The sequence below is a fragment of the Haliaeetus albicilla genome, chromosome 13 (genome assembly GCF_947461875.1).
Source record: "Haliaeetus albicilla chromosome 13, bHalAlb1.1, whole genome shotgun sequence".
Taxonomy (NCBI): domain Eukaryota; kingdom Metazoa; phylum Chordata; class Aves; order Accipitriformes; family Accipitridae; genus Haliaeetus; species Haliaeetus albicilla.
In genome coordinates this window covers 39,645,911-39,665,583 of record NC_091495.1, presented here as the reverse complement: position 1 = coordinate 39,665,583, position 19,673 = coordinate 39,645,911, and the positions used below count along the sequence as shown (strand labels likewise).

General features: G+C 48.3%; 1 protein-coding gene across 1 annotated transcript in view; it reads left to right on the top strand.

The window, feature by feature from the left end:
• LOXL2 (lysyl oxidase like 2) overlaps nucleotides 1-19,673 on the top strand; it is a 55,441-nt gene that overhangs the window by 30,733 nt on the left and 5,035 nt on the right. The window contains exons 5-13 of the mRNA XM_009920233.2: nucleotides 3,431-3,653; nucleotides 5,647-5,830; nucleotides 9,990-10,141; nucleotides 10,875-11,042; nucleotides 13,983-14,148; nucleotides 14,395-14,638; nucleotides 17,635-17,750; nucleotides 18,240-18,376; nucleotides 19,214-19,325. Coding sequence (XP_009918535.2) covers nucleotides 3,431-3,653; nucleotides 5,647-5,830; nucleotides 9,990-10,141; nucleotides 10,875-11,042; nucleotides 13,983-14,148; nucleotides 14,395-14,638; nucleotides 17,635-17,750; nucleotides 18,240-18,376; nucleotides 19,214-19,325 — 1,502 coding nt within the window. The remainder of the gene's footprint in view (nucleotides 1-3,430; nucleotides 3,654-5,646; nucleotides 5,831-9,989; nucleotides 10,142-10,874; nucleotides 11,043-13,982; nucleotides 14,149-14,394; nucleotides 14,639-17,634; nucleotides 17,751-18,239; nucleotides 18,377-19,213; nucleotides 19,326-19,673) is intronic.

The following is a 19,673-nucleotide window of genomic DNA, read 5'->3' as shown; positions in this document are numbered from 1 at the left end:
ATTTGTAAATACCATTCTCCCAAGAGCAGATCCTTTCCCGCTCCTGCTCCGCAGCTGGGAGATGGGCTGGAATTGGGTTTCTGCTGGCCAGGGCTGCAAGTACCCCCTTCCCACGTACCCACCCGTCCCTCTCCCCACAAACTACAGCTTTGCATGCTGACCTAGCTGATACTCTGCTTCTACACAATGGTGGGAGGTGAAATGATTTGCAGATGGATCTTGCTTGAAAGAAAACAACTTAGTTCATTGTTGTCCTGGTGCCAGGGTTTTATTCCTGAATGTAACTTAGACTCTGCAGTTGACAGCACGATTTATGTTAGGAAATGAAACAAATCTCAATATTGTTTCCATGTTCTTGTTCATTCTTCAAAGTGATTTTATATGGGCACCGCTTGTTAAGTCCTCCTCCCAATTCCTGCTCCGGTTGAGAAAGCAGAGTAGAATTAAATGCATTTTGCTGATGGGCAGAGGAGAAGTTTGTGACCGGAGATGCCTCAGGCAGAGAGATGGACCTGATGCCTTCTGGAGACCTTACAGCTTTGTGCTTTGTCAATGAAACAGATGGAGGAGCTCAGCAGTTCCAGGATACTTTGTTCAACGTCAGTCCAAACAGCATCTCCCAGTTTAACCAGTCTGCTCATAGCATTATAAATCTGGTCAGATGTGTAGGGCAGTTAATCACTTCTATGCTTGTAGCAGAAATCCTCGTGGTTTGGGTTCTCCCTAGCAAAGCCGGGATCTTAAGAGCTTTGGCAGAAGGTGGCAGGTCTGGCTTCTCTTCTGCCTCCCTGAGGCTGAAGACAGCAAACTCGTTAACTTCAGTAAATGCTGGAAGAATTTCTCAAGGGTAGAAACTTTATGCTTGTACCTCTGAAGAGGAGTTCACCAGCTTCCGTTCAGTGGGTTTGGGGTGATTTTTCCTGGCATGTATGTGTGTAATGATTTGTTTTCTGCTCTCCGAGCCCTCTCAGATGCTTTCTTACATAGCAAGGTTCCCTTAGCTGAACCCTCGGCCACTTCCCACAGCCTTTGGGCTTAACCTCTGTCTTTGTTTAAAGCTTATGGTGATGAAGGTCCTCTCCTCACTAGCACAAATGGTTTGGACTCCAACTTGACCTAGAATTGGCTAAACTCTCCCAGCATGACTCTTTGCTCACAACCCTGACCTAAGCAGCATTGCTCTTGGCTTATGCCAAGACCAGTGAGAGGTGGGTTGCACCCTTTCTGTGTGAAAAAGTAAATAACAAGAATGCCCTGAGTTTCCCTCTGTAAAGATCGTCTGTTTTCCACTTTTTTTTTTTTTTTTAATATAGTCGGTCTGGGGAAATGAGGTGGGGCTTTCTCTGGCTGTTTCTCCCCAGCCTACTAAGGACCGTTAATACCAACCAGATGTTAATGCCTCATGAAATTTCCAGGATGAGGTCATTGTTTGCTATTATAAGGCATCCCCATAATTACTTCTCTAAGGCTGTGTTTCTTGTCTGCTTTGGAGTTGATGGAGCTCTCCGCACATGTCTGCGGAAGGCCCTCAGTGAAAATACTCCTGCAGGTTCTCACTTCCATACTGAGCACACAGACTGAAAGGGTGGTGGGGCAGAGCTGGCTCGTGCTAGGAGGGTATGGAGTGGTGTCACTGAACGCAGGGACCTCCAGATGCTTTCCAGTGTGTAACGTGTGCCCGAATCTGCCCTGTCGCTCCGCAGTCTGAGAGTTCGTGTTAAGTGGGACCTTGGTGCTGAGCTCCAGCAGTCCAAAGGGCAGAGGCTTTCATGGCTTTTTGGTAGACATGTAGTAGTATCCCGAGTGGTTTAATTAAAAGGAAGAAAAATCCTCAAGGTTTGGTCCAAATTGAACCAGCTGTTCTAGCCGGGAAGTGGCTGGCACTTTCTTTCTGCCTGCATTCTCCCTCGTTTTCCTTTTTTATTTTTAAAATTTTTATTCCCCCTTCCTATTTCCCATTCATTTTCTCTTGGTTCAGGGTCCCTGACAGCTCTGGTTTGCCAGCCAGCGTTTCACCTACGAGACAGGCAGGTTGCCTGTCACTGCTCCGTGGGAGAGATCTCAGCCCTGCCCCATCCTCCAGCCTTTCCAGCGCAGCATTTATTCCCCATCACCTGATGCAATTGCATCTTTATCTCTAGCCCGGCTGTATTTGGCCCTAACCTCAACCTAGAGGAATTTGGTTCCAGAAAGGATTAGTCAGTGGCAGCGAGCCATATGAGCTAGACAACTGCTGAGCTTGTCAGCAAAGCTTAGCAAGCAGGAGGGGTGAAGATAGTTCTCTCGAGCATCTGAAATAGTGCAAATTAGCCCACACGGGACCACCAAAAGGCATCAGTTTGGAAAACCTTGACCTGTCCAGTTTAGTTTCAAACCAACAACCTATGAAAGGCTCTTTGTCCCTTTACCAGATCCTCTTCGGGCTAACTGTCCTGCAGGGACGCGCTATAGTGAGTCAGAATTGGTGCTCTTTCTCCCAGCAAGTTCCACCCACCTTGCTATGCCATTTATCACACCTAATCCTTGGATCGCCAGGGCTGCGTGGCAGCTAGTCCTGGAATAAGGAGCAGCACAGGGATCTCACAAAGCCACGTCAAGATCACAGCAGGGCGTTGGCTCCTCTGCGCCTTGACTTCTTTTTAATTTAACTTCTGACATCTCCCTTTTGATAATGATGTGACCTATATTTTTCTTTTATTGACTACTTTAGCTCCGATAGTCATCTGATAGCCTTGCAGTGCAGTTAGGATGAAGCTGGATTACTTCCTTTTCTCGTTTATCACACATGCCCCTTCCCCCTTAGGAGTCCCTGGAGCACCTCCAGGCAAGTACTACAGTTTGGGAGCAAGAAGCAGAAACTGCTGCCAATCTCCTCTGAACATGTCATCAAGGGAATTGCTCTCGGCAATTGCTTTCAGGCTCACGGTTGTTAACACTGCAGCTTTGAGAGAAGCCGGAGAACTGTGACTTTTTCCCAGTCTGCCATCTTCTCATGGCTGATGGGTGATGGCCGGCAAAGAGGACAGCTCATTTACAGGAGAGGTCTTTGGGGGCTTCGGCAGCCCGAGCTCACCAGCGTTGTTTGCACAGGCCCTGTTTGTACGCTGCTTTTTGAATTAGCTGACCTCTGCCCCCTGCATAACGTAGGGATCTCTATTATGTGTGTCTCCTTCGAGTGCATAATTGTTGCTCTAGCTGCACTGTTGATTCATACTCTGATCTTTAGCTTAAGGAGATGACCTATTTACTCCCAAGTGACACCTTAACAGAGGGTCACTGTGTGTAGGAATGGATCAGCCTTCAAAGAATGCTGTTCAATCCTCATTTTATTCCAAGGTGGTTTTTTTTTTTTTCCCTAAACGTAGCTACATCAGTGCAGTTTTTATGGATTCCTAACTTTTCTTTTCCTGTTCCCTTTTATTCCTTTAAGGATGTTTGCCAGCAGAAGGAAGCAGCATTACTGGGCTTACTCGATGGACTGCAGCGGGAACGAAGCTCACATCTCCAGCTGCAAACTGCGCAATCACCTCAACGTGGATGCGGAGAAGAACGCGACGTGTGACAACGGGATGCCGGCGGTAGTCAGCTGTGTCCCTGGACGCGCCTTTGCCCCCAGCAGCCACAGTGGCTTCCGAAAAGCCTTCAGGCAGGAGGTGAGCGGGGAGCGAACGCAACCTGCCAAGTAGGAAAAGCCTGGGGGTGTAACTATTCACCATCAGCTGCAGGGTCTGAGCACGTGTATGCCCAATAGCCACAAACCAGCCTGTTGTGCAAATGTCCCTTCTTTGTATTCCTTTCTCACTACAAGCCCAGCTGAGTTTCTGTTCTTGCAAATACTGGTACCTTGCCTCTGCCTACAGGCTCAGGAGGGTGGGAGACTGGCTCGCTGCTGCCGCTGGCAAGGCTGTGAGCAAGTAGTAAGAAAATACATTTGTCACGTTTCTGTTTGAGCTGTTCCGTTCAAGCCAATTGAATGCGTGCCCAGTTGCTGCTGGGCTTTGCTGTTTCGCAGTCACTTAAATACCGCTGGGTTGTTTCTCCCTTAGAGGTACAAGGGAAATATGCTGGTGTTTCCACTAACTAACCCCCTGTATCTTCTGCAAAGAAATGCCCCGAGAGACTGGGAAAACATGGCCTACAGGAAAGGTTGAAAAAGCTGTGTTTCGTCTAGCAAGGAGAGGGCTGAGTGTAGTGTAAAAATTCTAAGATATGCAAAAGGCTGTTATAAAATGACCCTGGAGTCGGTTGTTCTCGGTGTCAGTGGGGCGACCGAATGTGAAAGAAGAGCTTAATTTGCAGCAAACGTGTTTTAGGTTGATGCTAAGGGAAATTTTCTAGCTGTAAGGCATGTGCAGCCTGAGGATACAGGGGTGGTCTCAGGGTCTGGAGGCCCTTAATGCTGGGTGAGAGGGGTTTTTTTGCAGGGTACATGAGGTGCTGTGGATCTTGCCTGTAGCCTGCATCGCCCATCCCTATACCTCTGTGATTTTAGCAGTGGGCTTTCTTTTGGCACCTGAGAAGACCCCAAACAACACCTCCCATCACTGCTGTAGTGGCAATAGTGCAGTATTGTCTGTGGCTTGCTTGCCTGGAGTCCGGGCACTTTTCTGCACAAGAGCTTGCAGGATCTAGGCCTCAAAGGTGAAAGGTCTTGTAAATCATTACTAATCTGCTGAGCCATGCGCACTGCCAAGTAATTCCTTAAGCCTTTGTGTAGGCTTTGGATGTCCTTCGTGTGACCCCAGCCTGGAGAACTGTATATGCTTCCAGTTTTAAAAGTTAAGCTGGTTTTTTGGGTTTTTTTTGGTTTTTTTTTGTCTCGGACTCTGCACAAATCGCGTGGTGTTCCCGTGCCTGAGACTCAGCTCCCATCACAACGACCCATCTCTCGGGTGCAGCAGCAGTTGGCAGGTCCCTCTGCTTGGAACTGGGGAAAGCTGTACGCGATCTATAGTCGGTGACTAATAGAAATATAAGAATAGAAATTAACGGAACTGGACCTGCCACTCAGCTGTGTATTTCTGACTGTGAGCTGCCAGATCACTTATTACGCTAGTTGTAACTGCGGCGGACAGATAGGTTTTACGTGGCTTGAGTTCCAGGTTGGTCTCCTCGGTTAACCCAGGACCCCTGTCTGGAGATCCGTACAGCAGATGAATCCATCCAGCAGCTGAACCACAGGCAGCAAGCGGATGAGAGCTGTGCGCTGGCTGGCTCGGTGCGATTCCCAAGCCTCCTATAAGGCTCCCAAGAGATATGGTACGAGAACTGGGTTATTGCATGTCCGGCCACTCCTCTGCGCTCATGTCCAGCACTCTTCTGCTGCAGAACTGCTTGTGCGAAAAAGGCTCCTAAATCCAAGCAGGAAAACTGCAGAGAACTAAGATGTCTCTCTTTGTTCTCTGCCCATGTATAGGGATGTGAGAAACGTATGTCTATGCATACCATAAGTCTTAGCAGATAAAGATCTCCTTTCATCCAGCACTCTTAGCCTTTTGTATTATGTGGCGGTTGTTTTAAGGTGCCTCAGGGTGATACTTTCTGGGCTACAACTTACCTGCAGCCACATGCCATAAATAAGAGCCGTAAAGAAAGGATGCTTCATTCCCAGGCAGGGGTAACTCCGCTTCTGTCTGTGTCTTCCAGCAACCACTGGTGAGGCTGAAAGGGGGAGCCAACACTGGCGAAGGACGAGTTGAAGTGCTGAAAAACGGGGAGTGGGGAACGGTTTGCGACGATAACTGGAACCTGGTGTCGGCCAGCGTGGTGTGCCGAGAGCTGGGCTTCGGGAGTGCCAAGGAAGCAATAACGGGCGCGAGACTCGGGCAAGGTAAGAGCCATGAGAGCTCCGGGGACCGTTCGTGCCTTGTCCACCTCCAAGAACCCTTTCACGATTCAGGGCAGAGCATGTTTTTACTGGGATGTTTGTTTTGGGGACCAGGAATTTATTCTCTGCCCTTAATAAGTCTCTTGAGTCCAGGAGCTTGAGGCTGAACTGGAATATGTGACTTAAAAAGATGTTCGGGATTCCTTGAAAGAAGTCTAGTGATGATGAGTTTAACCTTTCCCTCAGACTGTTCCAGTAATTATTTCTTTATCAACACATCTGTTGCTCTCAAATTCTCTTTAGGAGTTCTCTAGATCCACATCATGGTGTAATGGATTACTAGAAGGTTCCTGGCAAAAATGCGTCCCAGATCTAGACTTCAAACACGCTCCAATTTAAGACCAGAACATTAATTTAGCCCATTTATAAATAGAAGGGCATTTGAACAGTTCAGAGCCAGGTTTGGGTTTGGATTTCCTGTATTTGGGAGTTGGTTTAAATCCCAAACTGTGGTAAATGGTAACTCAAAGCCTAACGTACGCCCTCTCAAACCACCTTCTGATTCACACACCTTGCTCCCATAGTGTAAACCCTAAAGAAAACGACACCAAACCAAATCCTTTATTGTGCGACTAAATGAACGGGTGAAATTTCTTCAGCCCAGCGTGGCTTGGAGAAGGGGAGGGAAAGGAACACGTGTAAAGCACAGCGGTGGTATCCAGAATGTGGAAAGTTTTAAAATGTGACCTGTCCGTTGGCTTTGCCCAAAAAATCTTGCGGTGGGATGCAGGGAGCTGCTGATGTGTTTAGCTGCATCTAGGAAACAGCGTAATCATCATGGGGAGGGAAGTAGCTGCCACGTGAGGGGGGAGAACATGTCGTTCCCGGCCATCTCCCGCAGCCGCAGTCTGGAAACTCTTAACAGCGGCTGCCGATTCCCACACGCTTTCCTTTCTTTTAATGTTAAACACTGGCAATCAATCAGTGCTCCCTGTCGAAACCGTCTTCTGGGACGACAAGCGCTTGGTAACTCCCTTCGGCAGCCGGATCATCACGTTGTGGTAGGAAAAGGAGCTCTTTTGACCCAAACTCACCTCCCCGCTCCCGTTGCACAGGGGAGTCTCACAGCTGTTAAACTCTGTGTCCGTGTGCGTGCTCACGCTTCGCTTTGTTAGGGCTGCAGCTCGGTGAATTTGTGCGTTCAAAGACTAATTTGGGTCTCATCATTGCTGTGTTGGAGATTTAATTTCACAGGGTAAAACGCATAAAGACGGGCTACATGTTAAATCAGCGTGCAGTGTCTAGAAGTCCCAGTTAAGAAAAAGTGGCCTGTGGGAGATGAGTGCCTACCACAAGGAGTTCAGGGTACGGAGAGGATGATTTATTCCCCCTTTTATAAATTGGCAACTGAGACCCAGACAAAACAATTTACCCTTATTCACACAAGAGTCTGTTGAAAGGAAGATACTGAGCCCAGATGTCCTGAACGTGTTGTCCACTGCAACATCCCTGGAGGGAGAATATAGAAAAATGCTTCAAGCAGTAGGTGAACGTGTATGTTGGATATACAGTCGTAATCCTGTTCGTCTGCTAAAGGGAAGGGCATAGAAAGAAATATAATTTTTATCACCATATTTCAGCACATACAGCAATGCAGTTTGGCTGCGTTTCAGCGCCCGGGACAGCAGCACTTACTGCCTCCATGTGCTGTAAAAAATTTCCCCAAGAAGAGCAAATGTGCCAGGGTTACGTGGATCAGCGCCGTGGCCCTGCCCTCTTGCTTTGTCATTTCATTGGTATGGCTTTGTCGGGCTATTTCAGTGGAGAACGTCAGATGGGATCCATCCTGCATTCTTGGTGCATCACCCTCCAATTCTGGTCAGCGTCAAGGCATTCCTCCTACTCAAAATGTTCGGTGGCTTGCAGAATGATTAGGTCAGTGTCACCATTTCCAGATGTAGACCACAAACAGGAATTTAATAAGAGAGAAGCAAAAAAGGCTAGATACACATTTCCCCAGCCACCTCAGCCTAGGAGTCTACTCCCACATTGTATAGATATTGTGTGATGGGTGGATACAGGGCTGGCCGAAGTGCTAAGGTGCAAAAGGTGGCCAGAGCCAAATTAATTCTGTGGATGAGATTGAACCCAATACATTTACATCTCTGCCTTTGTTGTTCTTGCTGCTGTTGTCAGAAGAAGGCTCCAGGGTACATCCTGACTCATTCCACCACACAATTGTGGAAGTATGCTAGAGAACATTTTTTTCTTTTTTTCTTTTTTTTTCTGTTTTCCCTGTGCCTCAGCAGAAGTCTGAGAAGGTGAGGGGTTCAGCAGACAGATCATTAAACTGTCACCCACGGTTAGGTCTCTGAGTCACAGATGTGCTGGCTGCCACATAGAGTTAGAAAGGCTCCAGATGGCAGTGGGAAGAGGTTTTTAAGCAAAAGGATCCCACCTACCGTTAATAAACCAATTACCTTTTCCTGCCTTCCAGAGTCAGCCCTTTGCTTTGAACTAAAAGGAGCAGGCTTGAAGTTGCGTAAAATTTTCCTTTCTAGAGGAGTGAGCAAAAAAGGGTCCGTGGTGAGGCAGTGCATGCCCGGGAGGTTGCTGATCAGAGCCCAGGTGGCAGTTCTGCCACTAACTGGGCAATTTGTGTCATCTCTGGGTACAGACGAAGAAACGGAGCCAGCAGGCAGGTTGTCACATCCATGGAGTCTGTTCTCTGCTGATTTGAATGCTTTGAGACAGGTACAGCTCTCTGGTTCTGCGGAGCCCTCCTCGCTCGCGCTATGATGAGAATAGTGTTGCAGGAATGAAGAAGCAATAGTCGCTGTCAGAAATGGTAAGAAAATAGTTGCTTTTCTACCTCCATTACCCAGATCGGTCAGCCTGGCCTCCGGCAGCCTACCGTTGTGTACTATGCATACCAACAAGGCGAGCTCCAAACTGAACTCCTGTATCTGGTGTTGGTCAACCTCTTCCAGCTGATGGAAAGGGCTGCTGGAGGGTGCTGGTGGGTGGATGCTGCTTTCCTGGAAACTTCTTTGGCTTTTGCCTTGCCTCGCTGCCATTGTCACGCCGCTCCTGGCTGCTGACCAGAAATGGGCACACCTGCGGCTCCGACAGAAGCGCCTGGCCGAGGGCTGCAGTGAAGCAAAGCACCTGCAGGTCGGAGCCCAGGGTCTGCCAGCGTTTTGGTTACGCCAAGTCCAGACAGCATATTGATAACAAAGTTCAGGAGTGTTTTTATTCTCAGCCTCCCATCTCAAAGCTTCCTAGAAACTGCGGGAGACCACAGATTCTACATCTGCTACTTGCAAGGGATGTCCTGTCAAAACTGCTCAGTGTGTTTCCATCAGCAGTTACTCATGGATTATATGGGCTCCAAGAAAGACTAGTTGTTCTCCTGTGATGAAGATCATCTGATGGAACCTCTGATTTCATCCCCACCAAATTTCTTTCTAACCAGCTTCGGGCTCAGTTTGGAAACAGGACCCGAGAGCTTTGCAGGCAGGATTATTGCCTTCTCATATGTGTGTGTCTCTTTGGTAGAAATGACAGTTGTCTGCTGCCACTTGTCCAGGGAGGAACCAAATGATTCAATTTGGCTCCCAACACCTTGAGACCATTCTCTGCAGCATGAAATGATGTTCACTCTCTTTTCCATCAGTGGTGTTGGAGTCTGCAACACACACCTGCCCCAGAGTTGTTTTACTGACTTCTCGCGTATCCCTGTGGTGTTACATTTTGTTGTCCCACCAAACGTGTCTATGTCTCATTTAAATGTCAGGGCTTGATTTGGAGCAGATTCCAGCACACAGAACCCAGCCAAAAGGTCATAATTTGTGAATTCCTACAGCTGAAGTTTGTAGATTATGTAACAATGGAAACTTGGCTTTTTCTGTGATTCTTGTGTGCTTGAGTCCCAGAGACTACTGGAAAGAATTTAATGGTAAAATTATTAATAATAATCTTGCAGCTTTTTGTTTTATTTTTACAAGAAATCACTGGAATTTTTTCAGGGTTACCGTGTTTTGAATGCTAGAGGCCAGTGCGATGTCTGCAACGTATTAATAAACTGTTATTGGATATTTCTTCACCACACAGTAGCATGGGCAGAAGTAAGGACTCTTCTTTTCTTCTTTTCTTCCCCAAGGCATGGGTCCAATTCATCTAAACGAAATTGACTGTACGGGCTTTGAAAAATCAGTCACAGACTGCAAGTTCAACATGGAGTCGCAGGGCTGTAACCATGAAGAAGATGCTGCTGTGAGGTGCAACGTTCCAGCGATGGGTTTCCAGAATCAGGTGAGAAGCTGAGTGAGCGTGGCGACGTGTTTTCATCCTGGAGCATCATCTGCCCTCCCTTGCTATGCAGTGCAGGGCATCTGGGTAGGAATCATTTCACCTAAGCTGTGCCTATTCGATTTAGCTTTTAACACCTGCGTTGTATTAGGAGGGGAAATAAGGGTGATGCTCCCTTTTTTGTACTGAGCTTTGAGCATCCCTAAGCATGACGGGGGCCTTAAATGGGTGAAGTGCCACTTCAGCTGCAACCTGTGCAGTCCAGTGGCCCTGTAAAGCTGGTCCATGTCCCTGTTGTGATGGGATCTTGATTGGGTCTCGTGGCAGTGGTACCCGGGCGGCTGCTAGCATGGGTCCTGCTGTCATCTTTGCCACGTGGGGCTTAAAAAACTAACAGCATGAAGCGGACGCAGGGTTTTCTGAGTAAATGCTCCTCCTGCCAAAGGTCCAAAGGGAGCGGAGGGGGAAACTTTTGTAGGGAGTGTGTTACTCTCTTGCAGCTGGTACAGGCCACTTTCAGATGCTGGGCTTGGCTAGACTGATTTCTGTCCACGGTGGGAGATAAAGAACCAAACTGCATCAACTGCCCCACTAGCAGCTGACCCGAGGTTTCTGGGCTCGGTGACTTTAACCGCAAGCCTTGAGGAGACCCTGAGCGTTGCTTGCCCAGCTGTTGCGTCTTCCCTCTGAAGTTTGCTATGAGGTTTATTGATGTACGAGTTTTTATGCCCTGCAGCTGCGTCTGAGCGGCGGCCGCAACCCTTACGAGGGCCGGGTGGAGGTCCTGGCAGAGCGCAACGGGACTCTGAAGTGGGGCACCGTCTGCAGCGAGAACTGGAGCACTGTGGAAGCCATGGTGGTGTGTCGGCAGCTGGGCTTGGGGTTCGCCAGCCATGCCTTCCAGGTGAGTTCCCGTGCGTGTGTTTCGGTCGTGACAACTCGTGTGGTTGGGTCGGGGCTACTGGAGGAGGAAGGCTTATTTAAAAAAAAAAAAAAAAAACCCAAACCACAAACCACAGTGTTCGGCTTCAAAGCATTCGCTGGAGAGACCCTGAAGGCTAAACCTCATTGTACAACAGCCTTTGGGGGAAATTCAGAGCAGAAGGAGCTGTTGCAGCTCTGGGCAAAGCTGCTGTTTTCATACTGCTCAGGGCTCAGATGTCCTGGGAAGCCTGACTCCCTTAGCCCTGCTTGGGCTGGTGGTTACGTGCAGTTTCTTGTCCCTCCCTGAGTCAGGGGGGGAGCTGAACTCCACAAGCTGACTGAAGTGTGGAAGCCAAGTTTAACCTGGTGTCAAATCACTTGAAAACAATTTGATTTTGCTCCTGTAGTTACTTTTCAGTGCAGCGTGTACATTATTGTGCAGTGGAGCTGTATCCTAGCTCCCCAAATTGTTTGTTTTTCTTGCTCCTCTAATGACAAATGCCCTAAGCCCTTCCTGCTTGCACACGACTAAGACTGGCACTTAATAAAGGGATAAAAACTACCAACTAACAAGCTTGGGATAACCACAAAGGAATAAAGTGTTCTTTCCCAGCGAAGCTCTTTGGCGCAGTGAATGGCAGCCTGCTGTGCTGGCTGGAGGAAAGCAAGCAGCAACCGTAAGAGCTGGAAGAAGGGAGGGCAACAGCTTCCCACCCAGTTCCCAGATGGATAAAAGGCATCAGGTGTAAGTAGTTGGCGTTGGCCAATAGTCCTGGTGCAAGATACTCTTCTGTACTGATGCATCCCTCGAGGATCACAAGGTGGAAGAGGGGCAGGCAGGCTTAGGTGTAATGGTAGATTTTGAAAGGGAATATATAACCTCTGGGCCTTTATTGCAGTTCACAGACACTGGGAAAATGGGGATTTGGGCTCCTAAAATAATCTGGTTTCTCCCTAAGACAAAGTAATCCCCTGCCAGAGCTTGCTGTCTTGCTGTGCTCTGGAAATGCAGCCCCTTTGAGGCATTTCAGCTGAGACTCAACAATCTCCAGCAGCTTTGGGGAAACTTAGGCTCAAATGGCCACTGAATAAATAAACTTCATGTGTGTTTATATAGATGGAAACCCGCACTCAGAAAACAGCCTTAGATCAGTTCTGGAAAGAAAACTATTTTCCCCAAACAATTTCCGGAAATTGAAAACTTGGGCAAACAAGTAAAACGTGGTTGGAGAGAGCAGAGGCTGTCCCCATTCTCCAGCCCTGGGGTCCGGTCATCTCTGCTGTATTTTCCTGCCGTGTCTGGCCCGCTCGGCATTCAGATGCAACCGGCTCTGCTGGGCTGCAGCGATAAACCCAGTGAGAATTAGCGTATCTGCTGACTGCCTGCTGGTTTTGTGCAGGGAGGAACAATAAGGTCTTGAAATGACTAATAGCCTCAGCATCCTCGGGGCTGGTGGTTGCTTACTGAGAAAGCAGGAGAGACCGTAGGCAAAAATGGAGAGTTAAAACTCTGCCTGGAGAGTGCAGTCCTGCCACGAGTTTGTCTTTAAGGAGTGACCAAGCCAGGATCCAGGAGGACACGCCAGGCTTCTGGGCAGGCGGATCCCAACCAACTTAACTGTTATCCGTGGCCAGAGAGGGGATCTACATGTCCCTGAGGGGGATGCTGGGGTCAGATACCCAGGAGGGAGAAGACTGGAGCTGCCCGCGCTGCTGTTGTAGCAATCCCCCTGTGCAAGCTGGTTCCACCAGCTGATTTGCTTCCGTAGCTGCCAAGCAGAGCACAAGAGCTGAGGATAGCCACGTCCCTTGAACACTGGCCTTTCCAACTGCCTGGCTCTATTGACATAGCCCTGAGAGTCCGGCAAGAAACAAGACATTTTTTCCTTTAGCTGAGACTGCTGGTATTTAGAACAGAAAAGGCCCTTATGCACATCCCGGCTGCACCAGCTACATGAGCATAAAGCTACACTGTGTAGAACAGGGCAGCCCTGTGTGCGGGTGTGCAAAGAGTGTTGCTAACAGGGTTAACAAACAGCCTGTTGCAATGGAAGCAATGGTACAGATGGGTTTTCTTTTCCTGGAAACATGCTCCCAGTTTTGACACTAACAGATCTGATTTTTTTCTTCTTCTTCTTCTTTCTTCCCTCTCTTTCTCCCAAGCTTTGCAGTTGCAGCTTCATCAGGGTTTAGTGCGCTTAGTTCTGTGAGTGGTCTTACATTGTGAGTTAATTTTCTGTCATTCCCACAAGTTTTGTAAAAGTGGGTGATGAAGATGAGTAGTGAGGAGGGTTTGAACATCTGTGAATGCCCCCTCAGAACCAAGAGATGCAGACCCTGGGTTAGCAGACCCCGTTGGTCCTGGTACTCCTCAAATGCCTTGTTTCCACTGCCATTCCCAGCATGGCTGTTAATTCTGCCTCCCCTCCTTGTGCAAGCAGGCACTCTGGCATTACTTGTGGTCCTCCCAAGTGCACAGATGTCACAAGACAGATGTGGTTTAATTGCCAGGCATCTCTCCCAAAGGCACAGCCTAGATGACTTAAAACATCCCGAGGATGAATTCATCAGCTGGATGGGCAGAGCAGGGTGGAAAAGTGAGTTTACAGCTGGATTAAAAACAAGCATAGATTTTAACAAGCTCAGAAACAAGGAGAGAGATTTGCTTAACACTGGTCAGATGTTCGGGGCAGGGAACATGGTCAATATGGATTTTAATTCCAGTCCTAGCCTTCTACTTAGACTTGGGCTCATTCTCTGAGCTACTCTGCTTTAGCATCCTTTGGCAAGATCTGCCTCCTTGATAGTGTGGGCTCTTGCATTGATCTTCCCTGAAGGGAGAATGCAAGTTACAGGGCACCCAGCAGTCCACTAAACAGTGAACAGTATGTGAAGGGCCTTTTTCTGCTTTTCTGCCCAGGAAACCTGGTACTGGCACGGAGACATCACTGCTGACAGCGTGGTCATGAGTGGTGTCAAGTGTTCGGGGACAGAGATGTCCCTGGCCCACTGTCGTCACGACGGAGCCGATGTCTCCTGTCCCAGAGGAGGTGGTCGTTTTGGTGCTGGTGTGTCCTGCTCGGAGAGTGAGTAACTCGGGTTTTGTTTCATTTTGGCATAAGTGTTCGCCCTGAGATATGCAGGAGAAATGGAGCGGTCCGTGCTATGCCTTGGATACATCAGAACAGTGGCAAACTGCTGTTGATGGGGCTGAGAAATTCAGTGCAAGGAAGGGACTGGCCTCCACCTCTGACAGACACTTGTGGGGGGTGGGTTTTGTTTTTTTTTAGCAGCCCATCAGTTAATTTTAAACCTTCCTTCCCTCCCGCCAGCTGCCCCTGACCTGGTGCTCAACGCCGAGCTGGTGGAGCAGACAGCCTACCTGGAAGACCGCCCTATGTTCATGCTGCAGTGTGCGCTCGAGGAGAACTGCCTGGCCAGCTCGGCCGTCAACACCTCCGTCACCTCTGGGTACCGCCGCCTGCTGCGCTTCTCCTCCCAGATCCACAACAACGGCCAGTCCGACTTTCGCCCCAAGAACGGCCGCCACGCCTGGGTCTGGCACGACTGTCACCGGTGAGTGCCGCCAAGATGGTTTTGCGCGGTCGGTGTTTCCTTCCATCCCTTTCTGCTGCCCCGGGGGGGACTGTTTTACCGTGGGAGTACAGGGCTGAAACCACAGCTGTGGACGTGTGTTAGGGCAGCTGTGATCATCCGACAGCAGAGAAACCAGCTTATTACAGTAGGAATTATAGTTAAGAACTGGTACTGAATAAGACAGATGTGGAGCTCTCATTGGGAAAGATGTATATGCGAGGGCAGTATATACATGGGAGTATGCGTATATACGGACAGAATGAAGTGTGTGCCTATGTCCCCGCTGGGTGCAGAAAGATGCAGCCATCTCTGCTGCTTTCCTCACCTGGGAAAGGACTCAAGAACATGGTGTAATTCTGCATTTTTTTTTAAATGCCTCTCGACTCCACTTAAACTGTGTACAGCTGGGAGATTGGTTTGTGCTTATTTTTGACAAACAGTAAACTCGCCCCCATAAATGCATCGTTTTTCAGGGGGAAGCTGACAGTTTCAGCCAAAGTAAACCAGGGAGAGGAAAGAGAACTGGAACCAAGCCATCCAGATGCTTTGCTTCTGAAATGATGGCCTGTTACAAGGTTGATTTTCTCTAATTTGGGGTAAAAGGGAGCTAAGTAACTCAGTGCACAGCTCTCGTCCTGCCACTGTTGTGAGACTTTTCCCTTGTGAAAACATTAGAGCAGTAAATTCTCAAATCTAACAGCCCTGCAGTCTTCATAAATGGTGTGAGCGAGACGAGACGTGTAGGTAGCACTGCGTCAGCGTCGCGATGCTGCGGTGCTACTGGTCCGAAGCTTCAGATCGCGGTGTGGGGCAAATGTTGGCCGCTTACCCTGCAGACAGGTTGGTTTGTAATGTTTGCAGTCGGAGGCGCAAGCAGAGCCGAAACCTTGGCAGCACAGAACCCAAGGTAAATAGGCAATGGTATGTTTAGGGAGGAGGAAACCCGGACCGGTGCGGTGTGAGTACCTGCCTTTCTGGCCCGGTTGGGAAGGGGCTGGGGGAATACGTGGGTACCGCAAGGCTTTGAGCACGTCGCAGGCTGGTTAAAAAGGAGGGCACTTGGAGCAATTTGGGAGAGGCTGCGTAAGTGAGGTGAGACTGGGAAAGGATCAGGAAGAGGCCAAGAACCATCTGCGTGCTTTAAACTGGATTCTGTTTATACGGAGGAGGATGAACTCAATTCCTTTTCAATCTTTCCAGTCTGTAAACACCAGAATGTAAACACCTCTTTGAATGATTCAGACATATTTCAGAAACTGAGTCAGACTTGAGAACCTCAAACTTTTATCAGAGGCAGCCAAATGAGACAGCCTTAAAGTCAACAGCTCAGCCACTGCAGAATGCCTCTTCTTTCCTAGCTGCCTCACTCCATCACTAGGAGCTTGTTTAGTTGGCTTTTGATGTGGAAGCAGAACAAAAATGGGAAAAACCTGTAGCAGGGAGTGAGAAGTGATTAACTTCTGGCAGGTGGCAATTTTTAAATTTTGTTTTTTAAGGGAAAGGCAGGAGGAGGTAAGAAGAAACCCACTCTCCAGAGGAAAAATTTCCTCCCCTTCCCTCTTCACTCCTTTACAGATAAAGGAGTGTGCACAGTGATGCTGCAATAATGGTGGTTGGAAGTTTTTAAGACATGATTATTTTTACAGCTGGAAAGGAGAGGATTTCTGCACTTTTTTCCTTTTCTTTTTTTTTCAACTCCAGAGCAATGGCTTTTGAATTAGGGCCTGTCTGCACAGTTGCCTCACTCCTCGGAGTCGAGCTATGCAGATGACCTCTGCTGTGTCTCAGCGCAGTGTTCCCAAAGTTGGGGTACACATACAGCGATTTCTCGGCACCCACGGTTGCTCTCCTGTTGCCCGCCACGTGCTCGTGCTGTGGGTTTACTCCCGATTCCAAAGCTGAGATCAAATTCAATGTGTTGCATCAGCATGACCGCATTTATGTGCCCAGCCCCGACCACACGGAGCACACGACTGTTTTATCAGGTATTTCCATCTGCTTCCTGTTCTGCTCGTCCCACAGACTTCAACGGGACCGAAGCACAGGCTTAATTTTTTGCTGAAGCAGCAGTGTGGCTTAGAAAAAGGCAATGTTCCCGAGTTCAACATCACCCAAACCCTGCTGTGGTCTAACTCTGCTAGTTAGGGGTCTGCAGCACAGACCGCATGCTCGCTCTGAACTGTTGCTGCGCCCAACAGTGCTGGAGCATTCCCGATAGCAGCCCAGGCTGAGTTGACACTAACACTTCCCCGTTTAAAATTATGAAATGTATCATGTGTGAACCCAGCTGTCAGGTTGTTTAGATTTGAGCGGAGGGAGTGCTGAGAGAAGCTGGTTCCATCTGTTGTTAGTTTTCTGCCAATAAATTTACATTTTGCTTCTTAAAAATAAATAAATAAAAATAGCCGGGTTGCTGCTCTGGGTACACCCAGCTCTCTTTGCAGCCTGTTGTTAAGGAGCAGGTGAAATATTTCTTGTTCTGGTAAGCAGCAGGGCCACTAGAAATGATGACCCGACTGATGATGGCTTTGATTTTTCCCTCCTTTGCCGTTATAAAACACAGCGTGCTCCGATGAAGGCTGGGGCAACGCTTTCCCCTGGAAGAGCTTTAGCGCTTGATGTGTAAACAAATACCCGGGCCAGGAGCCAGCACGAAGGCAGCATGGGCGACGGTGCCATGTAGGATTATGCCCAGGGGAATATTTCCCAGCTGCGGTTTCTGACTCTACATCCTGTAGTGCCGCTTGGTCCGCGGCACTTCACGTGTTGTCGTGTATTTACCCCCGCGGCCACGGGGCTGGGAGGTGGAATGCCTGGCCTGAGGGATGCAACAGCACAGAGAATCGAGTCTGGGCTACTCGCGTCCAAGTTGTTGTGCCCGAGCTGCTGGACCAGACCGTGCAGCCCTTCAGAGCCGGTACTTAAAGAGGTGTCTGTTTTCCCTAAAGAGAATTCTCCCCGTCTGTGCCTTGCAGGCATTACCACAGCATGGAGGTTTTTACCCACTATGATCTGTTGAACCTCAACGGAACCAAGGTGGCTGAAGGACACAAAGCCAGTTTCTGCCTGGAAGACACCGAATGCGAAGCAGGTATATTTGCCAGAGCCCTTTGTGCTGGGAATTTATCGCTGTCCCCATACAGGTGACTGGCTTCAAAGATGCTGTCAAAGTCCTGAGCAGGGCTGGAATGTGGCCTGACAGGAGCCAGAAAACCAGTCCCGAGGTTATGGAGTGGTCTCTACAGGTATAAAAGAAGCCCCGAAGGCCCTATATGCTGAGGTCTCCTTACATCCTTATTCTGAGCTGCTCTGAAAACCCAAGTGTGCGGTTTCTGGTGCCTGTAAAGTGAGAAATTCCAAAACATGCCTCGGGGTGATGAGGTGTGGAAGGAGGCAGCTCCTCCCGTATGTGTATTTCAATACAAGACGTTGAGCAAGGCACTGTTGTATTAAATCTCATCCAAAATACTGTGCCTGTAGCTTATCATAATCTATGGGCGTTGGAGAACAACTACCCCTTGCTCTGATGTGCCTGAGGGTGGGAGTGTAACACTTTGTGCCTTTAACTGTTATCGTTTAGATGTGCAAAAACAGTACGAATGCGCCAATTTTGGTGAACAAGGAATCACAGTTGGATGCTGGGACGTGTACCGTCATGACATCGACTGCCAGTGGATCGATATTACTGATGTCCCACCAGGCGATTACCTCTTCCAGGTATGGGAGAAAAAAGGGATTTGAGACATTTTTGAGAAATTTGCTGTTGCTTTTATCTTATCCATTAGGGATGTCAAAGATGTAACTGACTGGTTTATTTGTACACCTCCTACAGTGCTATAAACTTCCAATTACAAAGAGATTATATTCCCAGGATACCTAAAAGATAAAGAATTACCAAACAGGACAACGAAGTGTTACCAGATCACATATTTCCCTGAGTGAAAAATCAGGGCCAATAACCACAGTTTAGGGATGATAGTCCTAAGAAATCCACGTGCAGCTAATACTTGATGGTCCTACACAATCCACGTGCAGCTACTGTTGTTAACACACTGTGTTACATGTCACATTATATATATGCACAGCATCCCACTGTTGTCTTGATCTAAGCTTTTGAGCTGTTTGTAAGCAACACTCGCTGCACTTGCGGATTAAATAGCGCTATTCTTGTGGTGTTTGCATGAGGAGTTAAGATTATGCCTACAGTCTGTTTTGTGCAAGTGGGTGGAGTGGGGGAAATTCTTTGGTTCTAAAACCAGCCACTTAAACTGGAGAGGAGTGAAGGGAAGAGGAATTATTTTTGTCTGCATTGCTATCGTGTGAAATGTAGAGAAGGTGTTTGAGGGTGTATCTTGGTGGGAAGGTGTGATCTTGATCTGGCTTTAATCAAGTAGTTTCTGTCTCCTTGCAAAATGAGTTAGGTTTTTCCTGTTAAAAAAAAAAAAAGTATTATGGTGTAATGAAAAAGCTGATTCTGTTTCAGTCTGACTAGTAAGTGTTATATCCAGTCCACCTTTAAATAACTTTATGCTGTGTTTCTCCATCACTCCCTAGGTTGTCATCAACCCAAACTATGAAGTTGCTGAATCCGATTATTCAAATAACGTGATGAAATGCAGGAGCCGGTACGATGGGCAGCGTATCTGGATGTACAACTGCCACATAGGTGAGAGTGACTTCTGCAGGGGGGGAGTTTAATGACTGTTGTGCATAGATCAGACTGCATTGCTGGCTCCTTGCTAGGAATTCTCTGTGCTTCCACTGCAACGTGCTTATGTGCTGTTTGTATGCGCTTGGAAGGATGAGATACTGAACCCAAACTACACTGGTGCTATTTGCTGTAGACTGTTCAAAGGCAGATGCTGCCATGTCTCCGTTACAGGGTCAAGCTGCTACAGGTTGCAAAGAGTAGGATGGCTGGATGGGATGGGGCAGCTCGTTACTTAGTGCTGCGTTGTACAGGTTACGGGAGCAGCAAGCACAACACCGGTAAAACAGCTCTCTGTGCAAGGTC